Source organism: Podarcis pityusensis (genome assembly GCF_964106645.2).
Source record: "Podarcis pityusensis genome assembly, chromosome: 8".
Classification (NCBI taxonomy): domain Eukaryota; kingdom Metazoa; phylum Chordata; class Lepidosauria; order Squamata; family Lacertidae; genus Podarcis; species Podarcis pityusensis.
In genome coordinates, this window is record NC_138033.1 from 85,919,458 (window position 1) to 85,947,202 (window position 27,745).

The 27,745-nt window shown below is 44.8% G+C and overlaps 1 protein-coding gene and 1 long non-coding RNA gene across 5 annotated transcripts in view; one reads left to right on the plus strand and one right to left on the minus strand.

The window, feature by feature from the left end:
• SLC4A5 (solute carrier family 4 member 5) overlaps positions 1–27,745 on the minus strand; it is an 86,189-nt gene that overhangs the window by 36,965 nt on the left and 21,479 nt on the right. For all 3 annotated transcript variants that reach the window (XM_081017315.1, XM_081017317.1, XM_081017316.1), the window contains 5 exons: positions 16,040–16,169; positions 9,822–9,982; positions 7,266–7,418; positions 6,370–6,465; positions 5,360–5,415 (listed from right to left, as the gene is read on the minus strand). In XM_081017315.1, the coding sequence (XP_080873441.1) occupies positions 5,360–5,415; positions 6,370–6,465; positions 7,266–7,418; positions 9,822–9,982; positions 16,040–16,169 (596 nt within the window). The remainder of the gene's footprint in view (positions 1–5,359; positions 5,416–6,369; positions 6,466–7,265; positions 7,419–9,821; positions 9,983–16,039; positions 16,170–27,745) is intronic.
• On the plus strand, positions 2,419–5,329 carry LOC308483594. 2 transcript variants are annotated; one of them, XR_013989714.1, is made up of 3 exons: positions 2,419–2,558; positions 3,359–3,520; positions 4,968–5,329. It is a non-coding gene; the product is annotated as an uncharacterized lncRNA (long non-coding RNA). The 2 variants fall into 2 exon arrangements; XR_013989715.1 differs by having other exon boundaries at positions 3,362–3,520.

Genomic DNA, 27,745 nt, shown 5'->3' on the forward strand with positions numbered 1-27,745 from the left:
CCTGGCCAACTCTCTCCTGGCTACGCCCCCCCCCCCAGCTGGGACTGGGTAACTGGCAGAGGTAGGCGGCTACCTCCAGGTTTACCCAGTTCCATATTATTCACCCCTCAGATTCTACAGCAGTAAATGCTGCCCTCAACAAATGCTAAAGTCGCTCAGTGATGTGGTTAGTACATCCTCTATTGAGAGTATTTTTATTTATTAGCCATTATGCCAATTTACTTAATTTTAATCTGTTTGGTAGCTGTACCTCTTGAAAGCCTAGCTTTGTACTTATTTAATGTTGCTGGAGACTGGGTTCCAGCCATCTTAGTTTTGATTCTTGGTAGTTTTACCGAATGTTGGGGATGGAGAAGAAATTTGATTCAGCATGAATTTAAAGCTGAACCTATCAAATCCACACCTTCTGAAACAATGTGTAAACTGAAAAACAGCTGTCATTTGAAATTCACACTTATCAAAACTGTGCAATTCAGTTCTCCAACCAAAAAATGTTTACAAAAATGCACATATTTTGATTTTGCATGTTAAATTGGCTTAACACCAAATTGGTTACTGTGTATGTACTATGTTACTACTATGGGAAATCCAGTTTTGGTGTTTACAGTTTCTGTTTGTTGTTCTTATTGTTAAAATTGTTAATAAAAATATTTTTTTTAAAGGAAAACAAAAAAGAAACTATAAATATTGTCAAATGAAATCATATTTAACAGAGACAAATGCACATATTATGGGAAAGTATGCACAAACATGGATATCGTGAAAATAACATACAAAAATGCGTTATATTAGGAAAATTGCTTGCAAAAATGCATATTTTAGTCAAAACTGCATATGAAACTGTTTATTAGAAGACATTTGCAGTAAAATGCTGATCAATTGTCATGAGTGTTTAAAAATAAATAAATTCACAAATTGCTGCAAAATGTGGAGAACTGAATTTAAGATTGGAAAACTGGGAAACAGAACAGTGACACTGACAGATCCATCCTTACTGAAGGTAGACCGTGTGGCTGTAGTGTCATTGCAATAATTATCCTAAATTGGCCTGACCTGACTACAACTCCCATCAGCCCCAGCCAGCAAAATCATAAGATGTGGGTGCTTAGGGGAGCACAGCTGTACTGGCTAGGGCTGATGGGAGTTGTAGTTCAAAATTCTGGAGGCTGCCATATTGGTACAGTGGTGCCTCGCAAGATGAAATTAATCCGTTCCGTGAGTCTCTTCGTCTAGCAGTTTTTTCGTCTTGCGAAGCAACCCTATTAGCGGCTTAGCGGATTAGCGCTATTAGCGGTTTAGCGGCTATTAAAGGCTTAGCGGCTTAGCTGCTAAAAGGCTATTAGCGTCTTAGCAGCTTAGAAAAAGGGGGGGGGAGCGAAAAAAAATCTCAAGACTCGCAAGACATTTTCGTCTTGCGAAGCAAGCCCATAGGGAAATTCGTCCTGCGAAGCGCATCGAAAAACGGAAAACCCTTTCGTCTAGCGGGTTTTCCGTCTTGCGAGGCATTCGTCTTGCGGGGCACCACTGTATAGGCAGACTTAAATCAATTTTAGTGGTTCATTGGGAAGTTCTACTGTGCTGTCATTAAATCCAGTGGGGCTTCAGTGGTAGAACATCCCTGTGGACTGTGCCTGAAGAGTATGAAATTAATCCAGAGTGCCAGAACTTGACAGTATAAGCACCCACCACTTCCCTTGCTAAGTCCTCCCCATATGCCCACCACAGAACATCACAGTATATTCATGTTTTAGGAACAAGGAAACGGCCTTATATTGATCCATCTAACTCAGCACTGCCAACACTGACTGACAGCAGCTCACCAGGATTCCAGACAAGGGTCTCTTCCAGCCAGCAGCGGGTGGTGTGTTGGGGACATCCATTCAAACAGATGAGTCACTGCTGCTTACTAAGAACAAGAGGAGGAAGTGCAAAGGCATTGGCAGGAGTGCTGGATTGACTCTGATGGTGCCAGCCTCCCAGCCATCTCCCACTTCCTCTTCTCCTTCCCTGTAAGCAGCAGCAACTCACAGTCAGGAGGTCAGATGTGATAAGTGAGAACTGGCATCTTAAGTAGGGCTACTAAGTGAGCTCATAGCTGAGTAACATGATTCAGTGTCTTACAAGTTCTCATAGCTCGTACTCTAAACCGCAATGCTATGCTAAGTTCATCATCTTGATCACATATCCCAGAAGTAAACATAAAATTTGTGGGATAAGCAGCATCATATAACCAACATGCTTAAGTCTAATTAATGCCTGAAGGGGTTAATACCATAGAGTAAGCTGTCCTGCCAGGCTTAGCTATGTCCACTTCCCCTTATCTTGGGAGGAACTAGGTAATCAAGCCTTTGTTCTCACAGTATACATGTGAACTTTGGTGTGTGAGGAGTTCTGAGCTGCTCCTGCTAGCTACATGGCTTTAACCAGCCTCTCTTGAGTTCCTATACCAATTGTTTAAGAACTTTTACCACTTTCTAAGCAAGCTAAGTTTTACTGCCTGTGCAACTTTTTCTGAATGCTGTATGGAAAAGCACATAAACCTGACCTTTGGAGAGTTAGTAAGTAAACCATTTTAAATTTACCATACATGTGATCTTTTTCATATGCTGGGGAAACAGGGAAACTTTGGTAGGAACTTGAAGGAGCATATTTTAAAGGTCTAACAGCCTAGATTTCCACACTTGGATGCATATTTTGTGATTTTAAAGCTCCACTGGGGTTCTCTCCCAGCTTGGATCTTGCTCCCAACTTGGATCTTGGGATCCAGGAATTCCCCCCCCCCCCCCAATGAAGGGTGCTGAGATACAAAGAAGGAGAGCACTTCTTTGATCTTATTACTTCTGTAGGAAGGAGAATTCAGCTTTTGATAAAACACCTTTGTGGAATTCTTTCTTCTTTGCAAACATTGAAGCCATTGAGGCAGAAGAGTGAGATATGGATGTAGTGGAGGATAGAAACCTCATTTAACAGATCCATGCCCAAGACTCTTCTTGTCCTTTTCTGGCTGTTTCATTATTATTAACCGAGAAAGGCTCAATAAACTTCAGGCTGAGGTTTATTATAATCTATATGCTGGCATGAGGAGAGGCATGTGAGTAAGGCAGAAAGCTCTCCCTCCTACCCACTGCTGCCACCCCCCTTTTTACTAATCTTTTAAATCCATAATGGAAAAAAAGCCAACAAAGCTTTTGGAATAAGCAGAGAGCAGGAGTTAGGAGCAACCTCTAAGCTTCATGTAAAACTTCATGTAAAAGTCCCTTTGTAGTGGCCCTACTAGGCTGATTAAGACCAGTGTTCTTTTGGGAGCAAAATACTTTGCATGCCTTCAGGTTAACCCTCCCCACACCCACTTTTCAAGCAGGAGACATGAACTTGCATTCAGAAGCTGCCAGATACCAAGTCAGATCAATCGTCTGGAGTTCACTGGAAGAGGCTCTCCAGGATTTCTGATGGATCTCTCTCAGCCATACCTAGAGATGCCATGGACGGAATTTAGGACCTTCTGCATCATGCAAAACAGGTGCTCTGCTACAGCCCTTCCCTTTGTATCAAAACAACTCCTTACTATGGAGAACTATGGAGGTGACCCCAAAGCAGTACTTCTAGGGCTGCCACAATTCTGCCCCCTGCCACCAGTGCCAGTGCCTTTGACAGAATTTGGCATTAGTTGTGTGGGATAGCTCAGTTGGTAGAACATGAGACTCTTAATTCATGGTTGTGGGTTCAAGCCCCATGTTGGGCAAACATAATCCGGCATTGCAGGGTGTTGGAGTAGATGACCCTCGTGGTCCCTTCCAATTCTAAAATTCTATGATTCTCAGGCAAAGCTTTTTCATGCTGCCCCTATTGTTGTTTATGTCAACACTTCCCAGAACCCTTGGGGGGGAAGCCTTGACTGTTTAAAACGTTGTGATATTGCTTTAAATATGTACTGCAGATGGGACCTAACTGATTGAAAAGCCCTCAGAGCATCACCTATATGTGTAGGCCAGAATCATAAACTGGCCAAGTGTCCCTATTTTCCAGGGATGTCCATGATTTACAGAAGCCGTCCTGGTTTCTGATTTGATCCTGGAATGTCCCACTTTTCCTTAGGACACCCCTATTTTCATTGGAGAAATGCTGGAGGGTATGGAGTCATCCAACCTCCGAGACTTGTGAAGGCAGTCCTGTGTAGGGAGGTGTTTTAACGCTTAGTTTTTTAAAATGTTTTTATATATGTTGGAAGCTGCCCAGAGTGGCTGGAGGAACCCAATCAGAAGGGTTGGGTATTATAATAATAATAATAATAATAATAATAATAATAATAGAACAAGACGTCCCTATTTTCATCGGAGAAATGTTGGAGGTAGCTTCTGAAAGAAATGTCATTTGAATTTACATTCCTCAGAACATCCATTCCTTTCACGAACTCCTGTCACTAGCCCTTCCTACTGAATGCTCCAGCTGCCACCGCCACCACTCCCAATGCAATGGACATGGCTGCTCAAAAGGGGACTCCAAATCCCCCCTCCCCATTAGGATGGAAAGGGATGGGGGGGGGATCGGTCAATTCTGGTTCTCTCAGTTCCTATTTTTCCAAATCATAAATTAAGTTCTCCAGATTTCTGCAGCAACTTGTGATTATTATTATTATTATTATTATTATTATTTAATTTTTCATGAAAATTCACTAGCATTTTGGTGCACATTTATCCCCCAAAATTTTTTTTGGGCAGTTTTGACTACTATGCATTTTTGCAAGCAATTTTCTTAATATGATGCATTTTTGTAAATTATTTTTGCTAATATTTTAACTTTCATGCACACATTCCCCTAATATATTCATTTATGAATAGACCGATTGATTGGAGAATTGCACTGCAAATTTTGAAGGATGACTGCGTTTTGGTTTTCACAGCATTTCAGAAAGTGCAAATTTCACAGATTCATCTTTAAATTCGAACTTGTTTTGTTGCACCTTTCAGAAAGCAGTTCCTGCTTTAATCTTTTCCCTCCTCCTGCCATCCTTCTGATGCTGCTGAAAGCAGGCCACTTGACCCTGCTGCTGCTGCTGCACGGTGGAGCCGGTCCTTACCATGGACAACAAGACACCTCTACTTTGGAAACAAATGGATTCACATATTTTAAGACATGTGAAGACCACTGTAATGAATCCTTCACAAGAGGTACATCCTGCACAGCAATGAGAAGTTCTGAAAACAATTTCAAGTTTGTTTTATTGTGACAAAGAACACACATGCAGGAAAACTGCAACTGGTTCTCGTTTTGGGAAGCCAATGACTACATTTGTGGCTGACATTTGGTCCTGGGGGTTGGAAACCTAAAAGAAAAGATTTTAGTGTTTGGGATTTCTTACCTGATCTGTGCTTGGTGTATCTGTGATGTCGTTCATGCTTCTGCTTTGTGCATGGCCTAAAGGAGTAAACACATTATGCACCCATATATGATGAAATATCATTTATTTATTTTTTAAAAAATTGAGAGCTGAGATTCTGGAAATTCTGTCTAGAGATCCAGGATTTTATGTTGTCTGTCCTTGATGTGATTTCTTCACCGAGAAGCCGCTACAACCCAACCCTGAGTATACCACCACATAGTTTCTCAAACTAGATAGAATCGGGGCAGGCTACAAATGAAGATTTGGGGAGCTGAGTATATTCATACAATTCCTTCATAGCCCAAGAAGACCTCCAACCACATTTTCTGCAACACATTCATTGTTACCACCAATTTGCATATGTGGCAGAAAATGTATATATAGATAGCTTACAATATACAGGCATTAAAAAGAAAGTGTGGGGAGGGGATATTGAAAGAAAGAGGAAAAGGAGCCAAGTGGTCTTTGAAGATGTGTGAAGGAATTTGCTGATGAGTTTTATGGTCCTGCTCTTCCTCTCTGCACCTGAGATACTACTTTTGCTCTGCCTGATAAGGCCTAGTTATCTAACTGTAACCTCTGCTAGTTACGTGACTTAATTTCTATGTACTAGTAAAGCTCAGTCAAGGAAATGCCTCCATATAAGCCTGTGCAATTTACTAGCCTGTGGACTCCTCTTTTGTGGTTCCCCAGCAGCTGCTGTTATTCTGACCAAGTGAAAGGTGTTTCAAACATCACAACAGGTGTGGTTAATTGAAGGAAATTCACTGCACCTGGTATCATGCTCAGCACCAGAAATCATGGCTTTCCTCCATCATCCCGCTATCCTGGTACCACAGTGACATGCACCTGTGCAGAAGTGTATCAGGACAAGGATGCCAGGGCCTTCCTCCAAGTGCCAGGACATGGGGTTGCCACAGTAACTTGTTCCCTGCCTGCTGAGTTCTCTCCCGCCATTCTGTGACAGGAAGAACTGGAAAGAAACTCACGTAATCGCCCATAACTTGCGCTCTGCCTCATTCTGAGATCTTCTGACGAACGATGAAAGCTGGCCCCTGCAGCTGGACTCCGGACAGGGCTACGATCTGCAAACACGAAGAAAGAAGATTGGAAATGAGAGGATCAGCTTGACACCTTGGAAAGGTTACACTTTGCATTTTTCTTTTTGAGATAATGAACAAAACAAATTGCTCATCACTGCCTCAATGCCTCTGTTTTCGGATGGGCATGCAACTCCATGAAAACCATTTTCCTGGCTGAGGTGAAGGACAAGATGGCACCTCTCCCTATTCCATAGACCAAAAAGCTGATTGGACGGGCACCATTGACAGGGCAGTGTCCTCCCCCGAGTGCAGCAGGCTTGCTTAAGGGAGCGTAGGGTGGTTGGGCATTTGGCATGGACATCTCTGTCTTCTGACACCTCATGGCCACCCCCCAGCATCTGCCACCTGAGGCAGCTGCCTCACTCTACCTAATTTGTGGCATGTTTCTATACATTGCCTACATTATGATTCTGGATATGAAGCAGCCAGTGTGGAGCAGTGGTTAGAGTGTCAGAATCGAACCTGGGAGGGCAGGGTTCAAATCCCCACTCGGCCACGGGGCTCACTGGGTGACCTTGGGCCAGTTACTTCCTCTCAGCCCAACCTCCCTCATAGGATGGACATAACCTGGGGTCCTTTACCTTTACCTGTGGAGATTAAATGAGGAGAAAGGAGAACCATGTATGCCACCTTGGGGGGAAAGGTGGGATACAAATGCAACAACAACAACAGAACTATGTGTGGGAATGCACCCAGGGTGAACCTCTGTCTATACTACCACTGCAAATGTGTCTCTTCCACCTTGCCTGGGCAGAATGGCAAGCTGGGCAACCTGCACTCACTTGTGTTTGAGACGGATTTGCCAATATCTGCCAGGGATCGGTGGATGGGTTTCTTGGTCTGATGACGGTGTTTTCTCAGGAGCACATAGCTTATTTTCTCGCGCAGTTCTGGTTTCAGCAGGCCGTCTTCTATCTGCTTCTCAATGACATCATCTGGGAGGGAGACATCATACATGTTACTGGTCTGCAGGGCCACCCCACCCCAGGTCGTGCACTTAACGGTGACAATCCTTGATGCCGCAGGAGGAGGGGGAAAGTCACTGCCATAAGCCTCGTTAGTGCCAAATAAGGCTCTATCCATCCATCTAGCCATCTATATCTATATCATCTATCTATCTATCTATCTATCTATCTATCTATCTATCTGTCTATCTATCTATCTATCTATCATCATCTATCATCATCTATCTATCTATCTATCTATCTATCTATCTATCTATCTATCATCTATCTATCTATCATCTATCTCTATCTATCATCTATCATCTATCATCTATCATCTCTATCTATCTATCTATCTATCTATCTATCTATCATCTAGCTAAAGGTAAAGGGACCCCTGACCATTAGGTCCAGTTGTGGCCGACTCTGGGGTTGTGGCGCTCATCTCGCTTTATTGGCCGAGGGAGCAGGCATACAGCTTCCGGGTCATGTTGCCAGCATGACTAAGCCGCTTCTGGCGAACCAGAGCAGTGCACGGAAACGCCGTTTACCTTCCCGCTGGAGCAGTACCTATTTATCTACTTGCACTCTGAGGTGCTTTCGAACTGCTAGGTTGGCAGGAGCTGGGACCGAACCACAGGAGCTCACGGGGATTGCGGGGATTTGAACCGGCGACCTTCTGATCAGGAAGCCCTAGGCTCTGTGGTTTAACCCACAGCACCACCTGCGTCCCTTATCATTCAGCTAGCTATCAGCTATTTGGGATGAACAGCATGTCAAGAGACTAAGAAATGTGTGTGTGTTTTTGTACTTTCACAGTCACACTTAGAATGGATTCCTGAGTGCTAGTATGGTTGGTAAAGATATTTGACCACGCAGTTCCTAGAAATACAGGCTGATAACTCAGGATTTTGCTACTTTGATAGTGATTTCACTAACCCACTGACCCGTGACAGGGACTTATTTGCGGCAGTGGTGGTTCCCCATCTGTGGAGTATCCTGGTTGAGGTGTGCTTGCCCGCCTCACTATTAACATGCAGGAGGGATATAAAAACATTCCCATTCACCCAGAAATCTGATGACTGAAAAACGCCTAGCAACCTAGAAATTATTAGCTGTGACAGTATGTGACTGGTTTGAGTTTGTTTTTTTAACTTAGATGTTCCTAACGTTTTAATTTTTAAAAGTATATTCTTTGTTATTTTAAATTTTTTAAAGTAGTTTTTGTTTTATTTTTAATTGCACTGTTTTATTACTTTGTTGTTTGCTGCCCATGGCTGCTTCCGGAGGACAAAGGGTTGCAGCCATGCAAACAATAAAATCCTCTTTTCAGAAAAAATAAAATACTCAGTGCCCCCCTCGAAATCTCCTTTAAGCAAACAAAGTGATAAATTAGTGTTCTTTTATGTATCTCTAGTTTCTCCCTATGTCCTACAACATAGTAAAGAAAGATGTTGTTGTAAATAAGGCACCTTGAAGCTTGAAATTATAAAATTATTTATTAAAACCCATGGGGCAGACTGGAGTGAAGCCTGCCGGCTCAGTCCAATCCGCCTGCCATTGGCCAAATAGGCAGGCAAGCTGCAATCCACTTCCCAGGCCTGAGGGAAGCCAAAAAGGGTTCCCCCAAGCCTGGCCAAACCCCACGCCTCCAACAGGACCGATGGATCCAGGAGAGGCGTTTTTTGCCATCCTGCAACAGCACCCGATCTGGTGGTAAGCGTCATTACACAATAGATGAAACATGTATGAACGGTTTTTCAAAATTTTCTTCTCTTGTTTCTTTATGCTTCCTCCCCCTCTGTATTTTTATTCAGTGCCCCCCAGTTGCACCCAGGCTACTAGCCCCTTGGATTGTCCCAGCACCCCCAGGGGGAAGTATTGCCCACTTCGGGAAGCACTGGACTAGTCATGGCATTGGTCACCAACCTGGATAGCTTTAAAAGAGGATTAGACAAATTAAATGGATGATAAAGCTATCAATAGCTACTGCTTGTTGTGAGTCACTTTGAGTTGCTTTTGTAAAAATAGAGACGAGTAAGCTTAATAAATAATAATAGCCACAATTATGTTCTAGCTCCACTGTCTGAGTCAGAATGTCTCTGAAAATCAGCTGCTGGGAATGACAAGTGGGGAGAGGACCACTGTTCTCAGGCCCCACCTGCAGGATTCCCATTGGCGCACCTGGTTGGCCACGGTGAGAATAGGATGGTTCTGACACCACCCCTCATTATTGGCTGAATCACAGAATCATAGAGTTGGAAGGCACCCAGGGTCATCTAGTCAAACCTCCTGCTATGCAGGAACCTCAGCAGTAACTTCCTAATGCCTCATTGATTTGCTCAGCAGCTTCTGAGTGGATTGTGCTTATAGTTGCATGTTTGAGGTTCATACCTATTATTTGCGGCAAGGAGTAGCCATCTAGATCGAGCATCACGGTACCCGTCTGCAGGCAAGTGCGTAGCTCAAAGAGGCTATGCAAAGATAAGGTTGACACGTGTGGTTTGCTCCATCTCTCCCCTCCTTCTTCTACCTTCTCTTCAAACTTAATCCACCTGAAACAAAGATGAAGGAGATGAGACATGACTAGTGCTCAGCATAAATGATACACATGTGGTATGACCAACATGTCTTATTAATGCATGAAGGGGTTAATGCCATAGAGAATGCCAGGCATAGCTAGGGCACTCCCTCTCCCCTTGGGAGTAAGCTAATCAAGCCTATTGTTGTATTTCAGTCTACCAGATAAGCTCAGTGTGTGAGGTCTGAGCTGGTTGCCATCAACAATATAGATGTCTGCAATCTGTGTGTGCAATCACACAGTAAGTGTCTCTTGGAACAGCATGCTTAAGTTCTGTTAAGAGGCAAGGCAGCTGTTGGGGAAATTTTCACTTTTGGCAGCATTCAGGATAAAACTGCAAAAACATACAGTGTATTTTAAGAGTATTTGCTATAGTTGTTGTTGTTGCCAATAGTAATAACCAAATAATCAATGCAAGGCAGTCATCTTTTTGTTAAACAAAATGAAATGTCTGTTGCATTGCTGGTACTAGTGCCATTTAACGATTTATGGCCACTTCCAGACTGTCACTAATTTGCAGATACGTATAATTAAATTGTACACCAGCCAATTTAGGCTGTGCAATTAAAGTGGATTTGGAGCCCCTGTGCAACAAGTCCACTCTCAAAAATGAAACAACTCCCCAATGCTTTTATGTTATGAAAAGTAACAGGAAAATGCACCAGAACGTCTGGGATGATGGTGAAACTGGGCGATGAATATAACCTCCATGCAAACAAATCCAAGTAATCCAAGTTTATTGAGTGCTGCTCAATAAACAGCCACGTCATATAACTATACATAACCACGTTGGGCTATATATAAGGATGAACACTTAATAAACAGGTCATGTGGAAGAGCCCCATACAACTGTCATTCAGTTATAAACTACTGCTTTAAAGAAGTCATTACAAGTGATCCTACATAAGGGAGGGGGTACTTTTAAAAACAGTATGTTCAAAAGTCTGGACTAAAGTTTTATTTATTTCTAGATTGCCTATTGACCAAAATCTTCAGGGTGGTGTACAAGAATCAATAAAACAGCAGAAGAGCTCCATTTTGGTAGGCCCAAAATTTTACTTTCAAACTCCTTCTTGCTTAAGGGTGTGTGCATTTAGTCACTTAGCTCCCTGTGTAAATTGAGAATCTGACATCTTTCCATCTTTAGTGAGCATTCATTCTGATTTCTTTGTGGGGAAGTGATATGGTATGATTTGATCCTGACCCTCATGCCACTTGGCCACAGCCATGGCTTTCCTCAAAGAATCAAGGGAACTGTCATTTGTTAAGGGTTCTGAGAGTTGATAGGAGACCCCTATTCACCTCAAGAGATGCACTTCCCTGAGTTCTCTGGGAAGAGGGGTTGATCGTTAAACCTTCTGGACATTGGGGGGTGGGATATGGGTCTCCTAAAAGCCCTCACCACCCTGGACAGATTACAGTTCCCATGATTCTTTGGGGGAAGCCATGACAGTTCAAAGTGGTACATATGACCCTGCTTTAAATGTATACGGCAGAGGGGGCCATAGGCTGTAACCACCTTGTAGCAGGGACCTTCCTTTTCATAATTTGTAAAGGATCATGAACACAGATTGTGCTATACAACCAATTAACATCAAGTCTTCCTTTGCAAATTCTCCTCAGAACACACGAGCCAGGCGTGTGCACAGAAATGGGGAAATCAGAATGACTGCACAACAAAGGCTGAATAACTTCCCTGCAAACTTTGTACAAACAGTGCAGGATGAATGCCCAAAAAACAGTTTGTCTGGAAGTGACCAGTGTCACAGAAGTACATAATGAGTTGTGATCCAAAGCATCTGTGGAAGAAGGCACCGCAAGTCAAAGGCAACACATTTTAAACATGGCTGTTATTATCTTTCTGTGTGCAATACAAGTATAACAATTAAAAGTGGGATGTGTAGACATGAATATTCTCTTTTTACTCCCCCACCCCTACCCCCTTAGCATTGCAGTACTGTATATAACCAGGAAAGTAGGACCATTACAGTGAGCTGTAATGTTTCTTGCCTGTTGATGTGCCATTTTTAGGCAAAGGAGGGCAGAGAAGTCATTCCCTCTTCCCCCCCCCCAGCACACACATTTCAAAGCACATGTACTTCAGGAATGCTTTGATATGTGGCCAACTCACTGGTTCTACGCTCCTCTGTACCAGGTATGCATGCCAAAGGTGCAAATCCCTTTATTCAAAGAGGCAAATGTTTAGCCTATCTTGATAATATTGCTTCAGAATTATTAGAGCAAAACAAAATAACCCTAATAAATGCTCATAAAATACTCTCCTGCTTTGCAATTTAATCCAGAACAAAGAGCAGGCTGTGAAAGTTTCTCAGCTTTCAACTAGCTGGAGAACTACAGAGTTCAATGGCTGCCTTGCCTGTGGGCAAGTGGTGGCTGGGACCACCAGCAGGTGGAGTCAGAACCAATGACAGGTAGAGTCGCTCGGCTGCACTGGATATAAGGAAACAGGCAGGTGGGTAGGGGCTGGCTGAAATTTGGTGGCCAGTGCCTCATTTGTCCTAATGGACCAGCCTCCATGACTGTGGGTCCTAACACAGCTGACAGAAATATCTTTAGGTGCCATTTACCATCTCTCTGAAGCCACTGGGAGCTGTTCTCAAGTGTGATGAAGCAGCAAAAAAGGCTAATGCTATTCTAGGCTGCATCAACAGAAGTCTAGTGTCCACATCGAGGGAAGTCATAGTCCCACTCTATTCTGCCTTGGTCAGATGCCACCTGGAGTCCTGTGTCTAGTTCTGGGCATCACAATTTATGAAGGATACTGACAAACTGGAACGTGTGCAGAGGAGGGCGACCAAGATGATCAATGGTCTGGAAACCAAGCCTTATTTGGGCTTTCCATAGAATGCTGTTTGCTCCAATTCAGTTTTAAATAGTGGGTTTTTGCAGGGAAAGCTCCAGAGCAAAAAAAGACACTCAGACACGGAGCTTTAAAACACAGAACATGCCTGAAAAGTGCAGAGGGAAGTGTGGCAGGCCTTGGCACCCCAAATTTCAGTGGCTCCTAGATCTGCCTTTGGTATAGCTAAGCCCCAAGTTATGTTGTCTAGGATGGGAGCTTTCTATTTAAAGCAACTGTGCCATTTTGATTGGTGCCGGGCTCTGAGGATGAAAATTCCTATTTTGACTTGCCAAAGGTTCATTTGCAAAGTACCAGCCTTTTACTATGTGAAGCGAAGCCTAGGCACCCTGCAGCTAAATTCCTGATCTGGATTCCTAAGTCAAGGAGAGCGGAAATCCTGAGCTGGCAATGCTAAAATGCTGACAAAAAGAGGCAAGCAGATATCCTCGTGGACTGTGGCAGCAGTACAGAAATTCAAACAGTTTCAGCCACTGGCATTTTGTTTGTAGAACAGGAAATGCACAGTGCTCTCACCCTGGAAACAGTAACGTATGAGTGTTTGATGGGTTAATCTCCACATGTTAAATGGACAGTATCCTGCCCTGTCATGATAGATCCATGATAGGGGACATGTGATTTTAAAGAACGTAATAATGTAAGAAGAGTCTCACTGCAGTAACAAGCCAAGGACTCATCCAGTGTTGCATCCTGTTCTCATATTCTCCAGGAAGTCTGTGAGTGGAACTTGAATGCAAAGAGGGTTTGGGGCTAGCACAACCTTCTGGGACTCACTGAAATCTAGCACGGCTGTGACAGGACGGCCCTGCCTTCTGGAGATCACCTCAAGCAGCGTTACGCTGGGAGGCCGCAGTAACAGGCCCTTAGCTTCTCTCCCACAATATTCTCCTCTGTTAGAACAGAGCTATGTCTCTCTCTCTCAAGAATATAGGGAGAGCGTGCTGGATCAAGCCAAGAGCCCACCTGGTCCAGCACTCTGTTCTCAAAGCGGCCACCCAAGTGTCTATATAGGAAAGCCCCCCAAGAAGCACAACAATGTTCTCTTGCCTTTTGCCTAACTCAGCAAATTTTCTTGGACGGGCTCTGCTTAGAAACCAGGGATTAAGATGTTTCTGTTATGTAGGGCTCACTCAAGCTGTGCTTATCCAGAGGATGGCTGTTGCCTTTTCTGGGGGCTTTTCAGTATCGCCCAACAGAGTCTCTGCATTGTTAACCCATGTGCTAGGAAAAAAACTCCATGCTTTTGAAAATCTCCTCCTCCTCCTTGATAACCATACTGGACATTCTTCTTAACCAATCATTATCACAGCTACCTAGAATGCGGACGGTCACCCTTTGCACTCTCAGGGACCACCCCTCTTCTCGGTTCTCTGGAGCAGCCTTTTCCCCTTCCGATATATTGGCTGCATTCGTATGGCAGTTTGTTCTGTTTTTCTGACATTTCCCTAGTTTTAATTTCTGCATTATATTTCTTGCTTTCACACAACAGGGAAGCAGCTTTTGGCAGCTCTGATATACAGTATGAAGGTTCTGCCTGCCCCGTCTCTCCTGGCACTGAGGGAGCACATTAGACAAGGTCATTATGTGGCGCAAGCTTGGAGCCACTGCGGGGCATGTGGGGCAGAGGGAGACAGAGTTAATCAAAATCTATCTTATTAACTGCCTGACCTCACGGCATTGATCCCATTTAAACATGGCATAAACACCCACAAATCCCTTTGTTCTTCACCACTGAGAGACTCAGCGAGGCTCAAACCTGCTATTCGAGTCCCCGACTCTTCCCCTCCCTGCTGCTCAAACTCAGGATGTGAAATTTAGTAAATAATAATAATAATAATGAAAAAACGACTGGTTATAAAGCCTCAGCTGGAAAGGAAATTCCATGTGGATTTCGTTTGTGTGAAAAAGTTAGTAAGCTGGTAATTCAATAAAGTAAGGACATCTTGCATTCTCTTTAATACTTTGATAAAAGTTATGGGGCTTTTAAAAGGTTTACTTTATTGGTTTGCAATAAAAGAGCAAAGTTAACTCTTTAACTGCTGGCTGCAAATAAGGCTCATAGCAAGGTGGCTTTTTCTTGTGACTTATTCACATAGTTCAGATTTATGCTACCAGTTCAGCATGGGGCTGGCCTAAGGGAACTGACTTGCACACTGCCAAGATAATGTTTAATTCAGACTCAACAGCCTATTTCCTTGAAAGCAAACCCCACTGTGGCTTGCTTCTTAGTAAATGTGCTTAGGATCTCACTCTGAGAGCTCTAAGTTTGCGGGGGCGGGAGATGGCCAGAGGAGATTGGGTGCCAACTGGGGAAACTGGAGGAAACAGTGTGTGTATGTAGTGGCAGGGGAAAGTCACTGAAGTTGGCTGCAGCCTCCATGCAGGAGCAGGAATGCAGGGAGGAAATGGTAAAGGAAACTCTTGATCGGAGTTGGCCAATCTGCAGCCCTCAAAATCAGCTCCAAGCCTGAGCCCAGTAGCAGCAGAATGGATTTAAGAACATAAGAAGAGCCTTCTAGATCAGGCCAATGGCCCATCGAGTTCAGTAGCATGATCTTACAGTGGATGACCAGATGCCTTTGGGAAACCAGCAGGCAGGACCCGCCCCCCCGCCCCCCCCCAGTCTCCAGCAGTTGGTCTTCAGAAGCATTGCTGCCTCCAGCTGTGAAGGCAGAGCAGGACCGTCCTGGCTGGTAGCCTTCAATAGCCCTCCCCTCCATGAAGGATCCATGCTGGTCCAACAAAATCTGACCATGGCTTCCTGTTACGCGTGAACCAGCTTTCGGGGTGTTAATTTCTGTTCTGGTTGCAAAACAGAAAGCAATGAGCATATGAAACAGGCTAGGACTGAAGGCTTTCAATAGCTTTCTCCACCCCCCCCCCAAACACTCACTTTGGATCACTGGACAAGGTAATAATCCTTTTACCCCTGATAAATAATATTTTGCAGCTTTTAGTTTGCCCAGAAGTGACAGCGTGGCAAAGATGATTGTGAATCAAGGCATCTCTCAAACCAGGTTCTACTCTCTTAAAAATTATGGTCTGCCTCCAGCAAAGGCCTTCTTCCTTCAAGAGCACATACCTCAGGAGGAAAATGTGTGAGTCACCCAAGAGAAGCAGCTGCTTACAACCCTCCCGCTTTTTCCATACCTGGCTGATTCCTTCCACTCCATTTCTTCTCCATCATGCTGGAGCGTGTCCATCTCAGTGAACAGGGTGGGGTTGGGGGGATCGTCATCTTCACCCAGGATATACCGGAGGCGTTCAGCAGCTGGAGACACTGAGGTTGGAAGATTGGAAAAGATAATCAGTGACAGGCAGGTGCTATTCACATGTTCCAAACTTTCAGTTCAGTTGCTCTAGAAAACCATCTAGAAGAGATGGTGATGATATTTTATTTATACCCTGCCCATCTGGCTGGGTTGCCCCAGTCACTCTGGGCAGCTTCCAACACACATAAAAATAATAAAAATAAAATCAAACATTAATAGTAACAATCTGATCCAATATAAAAAGTCACAATAACTTTAAAATAAACAACTTATATCAAATAAAGCCATATTCAGTATTATTATTATTATTATTATTATTATTATTAATTCAACTTATACGCTGCCCTATACCCGGAGGTCTCAGGGCGGTTCCAACAAGACTACAACATATAATGTTGTATATGAAAACAAATTTTAAACAATTAAAAACACTAGCAGGATAGACATAAACATGAGCAGTAAGAAATAACTTAAGGGAGCAAAAATGTTACATTTGTAAATAGGTTTGAACTGGTTATGCAATAAGATTACAATATAAAATGAGGAACCACACAGAGGGGAGGAGGGAAGTAAAAGAAAAAGCAGGTTCAATTTGTTTATATTTATATTTTGTTGTTAAAATATTGTAGAATGGAAAAATAAAATATTATAAAAAAGCAATATTCAATAATCCATTAGAATCCAATAGAAACAGTAAAATTAAACATCAGCAAATACCAGTAATAATTAATCAGTTTACACTTATCAATTACAATAAAGAATTACTAATCTATAATCAATAAAAACCACAGCAAATCACAATGCATAAAATACCACAAAACATATAAAACCATTTAAAAGGATCAAAATGAGAAACAAGGACACACAACTTATAATTTATTTATTTTCAACTATCCCTGAGCTACTCTCTTTCCAGTTGCTTCTGCTATTCTCAAAGTCATGGTCTGGGAAAGGCTCCTAGGGCTGGAGGGCCGGGCAAGGCAGGTGCCTGATGTCCAGCAGAAAGTCTTCAATTAAAGATCAAGTAAGAGAGTAGGGTTTGTTGCAAGGAATGTAGCTATGGTGAAATGCTAATATACGCTTTGGAGGTCCCACCTTGAACCTTGTCAGTGGGGCTGAGCTAACCCAAACCTAATCTGCTTTTGGTGGTAGTGAGAGCCTTTCCTAGCTTGGTGCCTCCAGCTGTTTTTGACTACAACTCCCATATTTAAGGCAGGATTGACTGCAATACCTTCCCTCCAATTACAGTACAGTCATACCTCGGGTTACAGATGCTTTGGGTTGCACAATTTTGGGTTGTGCACCGCGCTGAACCTGAAAGTACCGGAATGGGTTACTTCTGGGTTTCGGCGCTTGTGCAGAAGCGCTGAATCGCAACCCGTGTGTGCGCAGACGTGGGTCTGCAGGTTGCAAGCGTGCTTCCTGCACAGATCACGTTCGCAACCCGAGCGTCCACTGTAATCTTTGTAAGTTGTGGTGTAGGTTTAACTGTTATACTGTCCTTCCAACAATAGGTGGTACTGTGTCCAGCTGAGGCCATGAGCCATACTGTTGTTCTGGACCAGAGCTTTCCAAACTGTGTGTCATGATACATTAGTGTATCGGCTGCAGTGTGTAGGTGCGCCACACAAATGCTCTCCATGTCCCACCCAGGACTGGAAAGGGAGTGGGCAGCCCGCCGGTTTACTAGTAAAACTGAATTAGTGTGTCGCGAAATGATGCATAAAAGGTGTGTCACCAACATGAAAAGTTTGGAAAGTTCTGTTCTAGACTGTTCTTTTTGCAATAAGGCTGTTACATGACCAACAAAGTGCATCACATAATCCCATACATCCTGGAAGACGAAATGAAACAATGGGTGCACATGAAGATAGATAAAACTGGAAACACCCACCCTCTACAGTGAATCCATTCCTCCAAAACAAACTAAGGAAAATTCCCACAACGCTAAACAGATCCACACAATAAATGCTTAAAGCATGGAAGGAAAAAGCAAGAAAACTGGTGCCATTCCCATCGCCACTAATTCCCCTGGCCCAATACCCACTATTCCACCAAGAATCCCAAAGCAGCCAAATAAAAACCTGTCAAACTAAAGGCCTATATTGCCCACCGACTTTTACAAATATCACAACCCCATATCAACATGGGAAATACAAGATAAACTAGGGGACACTCCAATACTCTGGCTGACCCTAGCACCAACTACAAGCCTTCCTAAACAACCCAGCTACAAAAACAGCAGCCACCAGGCCACTGACTAGCTTTGAGAAGCTCCTCCTAACAATGGAGGGACAGAGTAAAGGGGTGGCCTCTACAATATATAAAATACTACTCCAAGACTCTACAAACCTCCTTACCACGATTAAAAACCAAGGAAGCATGACATAGGATATGAATTAAACCCTACCCAATGGTCTATAGACCACCATTTAAATCCATCTCAGCCAATAGTAGCAGTAGTAGTAAAGGGAGATGGGAAAAGGTTTCTCTCAATATTTTCTGTGCTTAGAACTCTGTACCTAAGAAAGGTTGCTCTCAAATACTATCTGCAGTAAATTCCTGTGCTAATCCTGTGCTAATCTTACTTCTGCAAATTTTGGCCAGACAGTTAGCACACCGCCAGTGACTGCTTGCAAAATTTGGCTGACAGGTCAAAAGTTCGTTTCCTGCCTAGCCAGCTAGCAAGAAACCGCTGCTGTTAGCAATAACTAACCAGACCTACTAAATTTGGCTGGCGGGTCAAAAGTGCAGATTTAACCAGGCCTGCTAAAGAGGCCCCTTTTCCTGTCTTATGCTTACTAATGCAAAGATGAGAAAAGACACGTGTACAAAGGAGAGGGGAGGAATGTTTAGCAAGCAATAAAATGTGTTTAGCAAGCAAAATAGAAAGACAGGAATGTTTAGCAAGCAATAAAATGTGTTTAGCAAGCAATATAGATGTGCCACGTAAGGGAATAATTTGAGAAGGTATGGGAGGGGGGGAGAGTGCTCAGAGAGTATAAGAAAGTTTGCTGAAGTGTCTTGCTTTACAGCCAGTATATTTTCAGGAGCTATCCAGCTGGTTGTCTCTGTGTACAGATATTGTCTCTGTGCACAGATTTCAATAAACTTTTTCTCCAAAGAAGATTTTGCTTTCCTGGTACTTTTGTTCCCTCCAAGGTCCGGGGATGGCGTGGCTGATGGATCCCTAGGTAAATAAGGCTTCATTTCTTTGGGGGCTCGTCCGGGATAAGCCCTCTCCCCAATACGGACCGGAGGGCCAGGCTCAACCAAGGTGAACAGCTCAGCAGCGTTTGCAGGCTCCCGTGCGCACCCCACCTGTTTCGTGGGGGGAGCCAGCCACACTGTCCTGCAGTGGAGACATCTTGTTGAGGGAGAAAAACAAAGAGGACGGCGCCGAGGGGACAGGTCCGCAGCGGAAAAAGGTAAGCCCAAGGGAAAGGGCGTGGGCCCCCAAGGAAAAGGGGGGCGAGGTCTGATCAGCCTCACCTGGTTGGGCAGTAGAGTGCCAGCCACCAGGAATAAGGGGATTGGTTGCGCAGTAGAGTGCCAGCCACCAGGAATAAGGGGATTGGTTGTGCAGGAGAGTGCCACCAGCAAAAATTTGGAACAGAAGAAGGAGGGAAAATTATTTTGGTGTGTTTTGTGTATTGCATGCTGAAATTATTTTGGTGTGTTTAGTGTGTTACATGTTGAAATTATATTGATGTGTTTTGTATGTTGTATGTTGCATGTCAAGATACTCTAGTGGCTGAATTGTCAAGTGTGGGCCAGGGCTTAGTGTCCCCTTGGCCGAGCGATTGTAGGTCTGTTGTGTGTGAAGTATCTGGAAGAAATGGGTTCTGGCCAAAGTAAAAGTACCCCTTTGAAATGCTTTTGGGGATTCAAGCTGATGAGAGGGGAGGATGAGGACATTGTGTAAATTAGATTGGCCCACCCCAAAATAACAAATTGGCCGTCCATCAGGACCCTTGATTTGCAACTCATTAATCCATTATATCAGAACATTTTGAATGTCCACCCTGATCAAATCCCCTACATTTCCACATGGAAGACCAATGTGGAACAGAACCCCCCCCCCTCCTGGCTGAAGTCATGCTGCCAAAAAGTCTCAGGCAGCCGTATCTGCTCAGTCAGGAAGACAGGAGGACAACCCCCCAGTCCTCCAGGATTCAGAGAGGGAAGAAGATAAAAGTTTTGATGCCCCACCACCTCATGCCCCGGCAACAGCCCTGGCACCACCCCCGCCACAGGGAACAGATGGCCCAGCCCCCAATCCCGTGGACAATGCATTGGTAGACCTGGGCGAGGATGGAGAAAGGGAGGAACGAGAAGAGGATGGTGAGGATGAGGAATTTGTAAAAAGATTAGTTAAGTTGATAGGTGATAATAAGAACAGGCAGAACGTTTGAGAAAGTATGTGGAACCTTATGCAGGAGAAGTGGACGTCAGTCCCCATATGTTAAAAACAGCGGGATGTGTAGGGGAACAGAGAAGAAAGTGGCAGAAAGAGTGGGGAAGGCAGTGAAAAGAGTGACCCTCCATAGGGCACATAAAACACAGGAGGAGGGCGCGGCCAGAGTGATGCCTCTCCATAGAGTGTATGACCCTCCGGCCCCCACGGGACCTAACGGGGTGGTGCCCAATAGAACTTATACAGTTCAACATGTCCCCTTCTCTAGTGCAGATGTTTGTAATTGGAAGAACCAAAACCCTTCATTTGAAGAAAACCCTGCCAAAATCATTAAGCTGTTTGAGGGAATTTTTTAAAACATACAACCCCACTTTTTATGATGTGCAATATTTGATGGATGCCCTGCTAGCTACAGAGGAGGATAGGCGAATTCATGCTGAAGCCCGAGCACACATGAGAGCGCAGGGGGCAGGAGATCAAGCTGTTGCAACAGGATATCCTGAAACTACACTGAATTGGGATTATCAGACCATTGAAGGGCAAAATACCCTCACCACTTATCGCCAGAATGTCTTAAGTGGCATGAGGAGGGCAGCCAGAAAACTCACCAACTTTGTGGAGGCCAGAGAAATAGTGCAAGGAACAGAGGAGGCCCCTGGAGCCTACTTAAAGAAGCTGAAGGAAGCCTACCGCCAGTATATCCATGCCCCTATCATAAAAACTGCCTTTGTAGCCCAAGCAGCGCCCGATATTTGCCGAAAAATCCAGATGGGCCACACCCTGAAATGGATGTTAGAAAATAGCCCAAACCACTTATAATCAGAGAGAGGAAGAGGCCCAGAAGAAAAAAGGAGAAGTACCAGGCAAAGAAGTTGATGGCCCTGAAGACGGGAGGTCCACCGTTAGAAGAAGAAGAGGAGGGCGAGGCTGCTTAGGAAAGAGTCAGCGTGCCATCTGCCGAAAGGCACCTATTTCCTCTCCCAGGCTAAAATGAGGAAATGTCAGATGCTACTACATCCGCGTTAGAAATTCCAAGTCACCACAACCCTCAACCCAGCTGCCCTATTACCGGTAGGAGAAGGTGAGGAGCCCACGCATGATTGCATTGAAGTAATGGATGAGGTGTATTCTAGCAGGCCTGACCTTAAAGATGAAGCAGACCCCCAGTGGCCATCATGGTTTATGGATGGAAGCAGCTTCATTGAGGCTGGACACTGGAAGGCAGGTTATGCAGTGGTAGCCCTGGAAGACCAGGTGATCGAAGCAAAGTCACTCCCGCCTGGAACATCGGCCCAGCTGGCAGAGCTAACTGCGCTTACCAGAGCCCTGAGCCTGGCAAAGGGACAGAAGATAAACATTTATACAGATTCTAAGTATGCATTCCTGACTTTACATGCCCATGGAGCCTTATGGAAAGAAAGAGGTTTGCTTACCTCCAGAGGAAGCCAGGTGGCCCACCCACAAGCCTTGTTGAACCTTCTGGATGCTGTATGGGAGCCCGAGGCAGTGGCAGTTATCCATTGTTATGGACACAAGACTGGACCAGGAGAAGTGGCCAGAGGAAACCGATTGGCAGACAGAGTGGCCAAGGAAGCAGCCCAAGAACTGGCCCCCGCCTCGGTTATTGGAGCACTGGTCCCAGAAGAGATTTTAAGCACCACTGACAAGCCAGCTTATACGAAGCAGGAAAGGGACACTGCAGACGCTCAGGAGCTGACATTGTCCAAAGAAGGATGGTACCTTACCCCTGATGACAGGATATGGATTCCAGAGTCCCTTTCTCGGCAGGTTACTCAGAGATACCATGATTCAACCCACATAGGACCAGATGCTACAACCAAGTAGCTGGAGAAATGCTTCTATATAGCCCACCTCTACCAACTGGCAGCCCAGATTTCCAGGAAATGCCTGCTGTGTCAAAAGAATAATCCCAGAGCCGGACCACTGGCTCCCCCAGGGATTCAGCATAGTGGAACTGCACCTATGGAAGATCTTGTCGTGGACTTTACTGAATTACCCCATTGTGGACTACACCGCTACCTGCTGGTGGCAGTGTGCACCTACACCGGATGGGCCGAAGCATGGCCAACAAAGACTGAAAAGGCATTTGAAGTAACCAGGTGCCTGCTTAGGGAAATCATCCCTCGCTATGGATTGCCAAGGTCCATAGGATCTGACAATGGACCAGCATTTGTTCATGCAGTCCTACAGGGACTGGCAAAAGCGCTCCAGATCAACTGGAAGCTGCATACTGCTTATAGACCCCAGAGTTCTGGAAAGGTAGAGAGAATGAACAGGACTCTAAAGAATCAGCTGTCCAAGCTGACACAGGAAACCGGGTCTAATTGGGTGACCATGTTGCCCTTGGCATTACTCAGGGTCCGCAGTCTCCCGTCAAAGCGAACCCACCTGTCACCCTTTGAAATTGTGCTTGGGAGACCGGTCCCATATGTCAGAATGTTGTCCCCACATGCTGGTCAGGATATGCAATTGAATAATTAAGTCCAGATATTCTTCCGAGTTTTCTTTTGTCTCGACAGGTGGACCCAGGCTCGCAACCCCTGTGTGTTGGCTGCATCAGTTCGAGCCAGGTGATGAAGTGTGGGTAAACGATTGGGCACGGACGCAGCTACGACCGTGCTGGAACCTTATACCGTCCTGCTCTCCACACCCACCGCCGTGAAATTCGCCGGCATCACCCCTTGGGTCCACCACACCAGAGTGACCACTATAGATTGAACTGTGCAGTTAAATCCTGATTAACCCCTTCGGCTGACCATCTCCAGACCCTCCGCTGATGACCGCTCTGCTGATATATCTCAACGCACAGCTGAAGAAATGGATGGGAGGGACGCCCGCGGGCAGCGTCCCCAACGTGAAAACCCGTGCCGGGACTGATCCAGGAAGTCCACCAGGACATTTAATACTTTCATAAGGACTTTCTCTTTTCCTTTTTTCTCTGTTATATTCTGTATTGATTTGCTCTATGCCCCACAGCCCTGACCCTACCGAGCCATACCGCCCTTACTGGCCTGCTGGCCTCTGCTACGACTGGTTCGTCTTGCCGGTGGTAAGAGATGGCGTGCTCATTGACTACTGGAAACAGGGGTTTGATGAGGTTACTATACCAACCTCATCTGATGGACCAGGTTCTAATCTTAATCCAGGCGTTAGATGGGATGGAACCTATCTTAATGCAAGTATTGCAGGGGTGGGAGCCTTAACCAGGTGTGCATTGAAATTGCTAAACAAGTGCCAGTAAGAATTGCCACCCCAGGATTTCAGCTTCCATATGCTCTGGTCAGTAGGGAGGCAGCACGAGAGTTCAATCCACCCAACAGGGTTAGTATGGTGATAGGCCCAATAATGCTTCTATTGCTTTTTTGCTTTTGTATTCCCTGCTTGATGCAATGCTTGCAGAATATGATGGGAAAGATGATGTCTCGCATGATGGGACCTCGCGTGATTGCTGTAATGAGAGAATATAGACCCCTACCCCAGAACGAATCTAAGTAATAGATTGTTCAAAAGAAGAGGAGGGAGTAAAGGGAGATGGGAAAAGGTTTCTCTCAATATTTTCTGTGCTTAGAACTCTGTACCTAAGAAAGGTTGCTCTCAAATACTATCTGCAGTAAATTCCTGTGCTAATCCTGTGCTAATCTTACTTCTGCAAATTTTGGCCAGACAGTTAGCACACCGCCAGTGACTGCTTGCAAAATTTGGCTGACAGGTCAAAAGTTCGTTTCCTGCCTAGCCAGCTAGCAAGAAACCGCTGCTGTTAGCAATAACTAACCAGACCTACTAAATTTGGCTGGCGGGTCAAAAGTGCAGATTTAACCAGGCCTGCTAAAGAGGCCCCTTTTCCTGTCTTATGCTTACTAATGCAAAGATGAGAAAAGACACGTGTACAAAGGAGAGGGGAGGAATGTTTAGCAAGCAATAAAATGTGTTTAGCAAGCAAAATAGAAAGACAGGAATGTTTAGCAAGCAATAAAATGTGTTTAGCAAGCAATATAGATGTGCCACGTAAGGGAATAATTTGAGAAGGTATGGGAGGGGGGGAGAGTGCTCAGAGAGTATAAGAAAGTTTGCTGAAGTGTCTTGCTTTACAGCCAGTATATTTTCAGGAGCTATCCAGCTGGTTGTCTCTGTGTACAGATATTGTCTCTGTGCACAGATTTCAATAAACTTTTTCTCCAAAGAAGATTTTGCTTTCCTGGTACTTTTGTTCCCTCCAAGGTCCGGGGATGGCGTGGCTGATGGATCCCTAGGTAAATAAGGCTTCAGTAGTAGTAGTAGTAGTAATAATAATAATAATAATAATAATAATAATAATAATTTATTACTTACATTACTTAGGGAGAGAACTCACCCTAAAACTTATACATAGATGGTACATAGCAACATGGAAGATGGCACTCATACACCCAGGAACCTCCTCTAAATGTTGGAGAGACTGCACTTCCATAGACACACACGTCCACATGTGGTGGAAATGCCACAAAGTTCAATCTTTCTGGATATCAGGGCTGCAGGAAATTTCCAAAATAACAAAACAGGTAATAGAAGCAACTCCAGGACAGCACACATACACACACACACACACACACACACACACACGACAAGGAACTCATAAGTTACTTGCAGCAGCTAGAAATATCATAACTAGACACTGGAAGGAGCTATGAGGAGTGAACATAGACCACTGGTACCAAAATGTATGGAAAACCGCCCTGCTAGAGAAGTAAACCAACAAACACAAAATACCATGGGGATAAGCAAAGGAGGACACCTTCATCTCAGTATGGCTTCCCTTTATCGCATACACCACACAAAAAGACAGCACGACCTCTCCTCCCCAACAGCATATGACTCAGTATGGCTAACTTCATCCAACAACCCCCCCCCCACGCACACAAACAAGCCACACTGCAATCAACAGAGCACAACCAAACAAATCTGGGACCCCCAACCTCTTGCAGTATCAATGAAAAGAAATAAAGACAGTCATACCTCGGGTTGCAAATGTGATCCATGCGCGAGGCACGTTTGCAACCCGCAGTGCCGTGTTTGTGTCTGCGCGTGACGTGATTCGGCACTTCTGTGCATGCGCGTGACATCATTTTGCACTTCTGCACATGTGCAAGCACCAAAACCCGGAAGTAACCCGTTCCAGTACTGTGCAACCCACAGCGTTCGCAACCCAAGGTATGACTGTACATAAACGAAGGACTACCCATGTGATGCTGACACAAATCCCAACACTAGCAACAGACAATAGAACAATACTCTCTCTTTCCTCCTCCCTTTTCCCTCATGCAAGATGTATACGACAAAATAGATAAATGTAAATCACTAAATGCAATCAAACTCTGAAAAGCATACAAACTGAAAGTGGAGACAACAAATGTACCTTTCCGTGTTTATCTATTTTTATTGTAACAAAACAAAACAAAAAACAAAACAAAACAAAACAAAACTTTAATAAAAACTAAAAAGAAGAAGCTGTTCCTTGGCTAAGCAACCAATTTGGCTTGGCACCGTCTCTGAAATAACCTGACAGAGCCTTGTGTGACTGCTGAAAGGCAGGTTCCCAGCACCTTTATTAAATAAACAACAGTCCCCAGATTTCCTTGAGAGTTTGGTGGATTAAACCACTTGTAAACTGCCCTGAGATCTTTTTATGAAGGGCATATATAAATTTCAACAACAACAACAACAACAACTTGCTCTAAGATTTTACTGTTGATAGGCCCTCAGTTTTTTCTCTCCTCGGCACCCCCATCTCCCTCCGCTCTCTCTCTCCTTTCCTTCTTCAATTTCCTTGTAACAAGTGACAAAGAGAAATGAGTACCTGAGAAGTTTTTAATACTTGGGCTGTTTGTACACCATGCCTTTAAAGCTCATTCAAAACACATTCCTTTCCCTCCAATAATTTCTGGGCATGATAGCTTAGCCCTCATAGAGTTGCAGTTCCCCCAAACCCTTAACAAACCATCGGGCTCAGAACTCTCTGAGGAAAAGAATGTGCTTTAAAGGTATATTGCAGGTGTGGAGAAACTTTGGCCCCCTTGATGTTGCTAAATTACAATTCCAAACTAGAACAATCAGGGATGGAGGAAGTTAGAAGCACAGAATTGCAGAGTTGGAAGGGACCTCAAGAGTCACCTAGTCCAACCCCCAGCCTCCATTCCAGCTTGTCAACATCCTTCTTAAACTGTGGCACCTAGAACTGGACACAGTATTCCAGGTGGGCTCTGATAGGGCAGAAGAGAGCAGGACTATTACTTCCGTTGATCAGGACACTACTTCTGTTCATGCAACCTAGAATTGCATTAGCCTTTTTTGCTGCTGTCTCATGTTGTTGACTCACATTAAGTCGTAGCATATCCCGCAACATTTTGGAAGAACAAATGAGGGTATACCCCCACCCCCAACCCGCTGCCTCTGTTGCTCACCCCCTCATCACAACCACCACCCCCTCACACATTTGCTGCCCACCCCCTCACCCTCTCCCTCCCGGCTCATAGCTTTTCCACGGCCTCCACCTCCTCCTTCGTCGCAGCCTGAGCCATTTTTTGGTCCTGCGCTCTGGTGTGAGCCAATTGACTCGCAGCACAGGGCAGGATGGGAAAATGCTTGCCTTTTGGTCCTGCATTCTGGCGCAGTCAGAGCATGGGAGGCAAAAGGGAACATGCAGGATGGGATCAGAAGTCGAACCGGCTTCTATGAATCCAGATGTCCCGCTTTAAATGGAACAGTTGGGTGGTATATCTTAGTTCAGCAGCTTCTGGAGGGCCAAAGGTTCCCCACATCATATATAGTCCAAGCAGCAAACAGAGCCAAGCACTGGGGGTGGTTTAAAGGCCTTCCAGCCCAGCCCCTCTCCTCCACGCTCTGGTGCAAGGCAGACTATCAGCCCCCACAGATCACCCTATTGCAATCCAGGCCAGAGGCTGCCACGCGCAGGGAGCAAACATCAAGTGCCTTGGGCAGATTCCCTGCAGAGAAATCATATGGCAAAAATAACCCCTGAACCAGAGGTGCCAGCTTGTGAGGGCCGACATTGTGTGCAGGACATCAGGAGGTCAGGAGGAGCCACGGCAGAACCAAATGCAGTAGCAGCGCGGCTTCAATGGCTGGTAGCTCCTCCTGCTGCCGCATTTT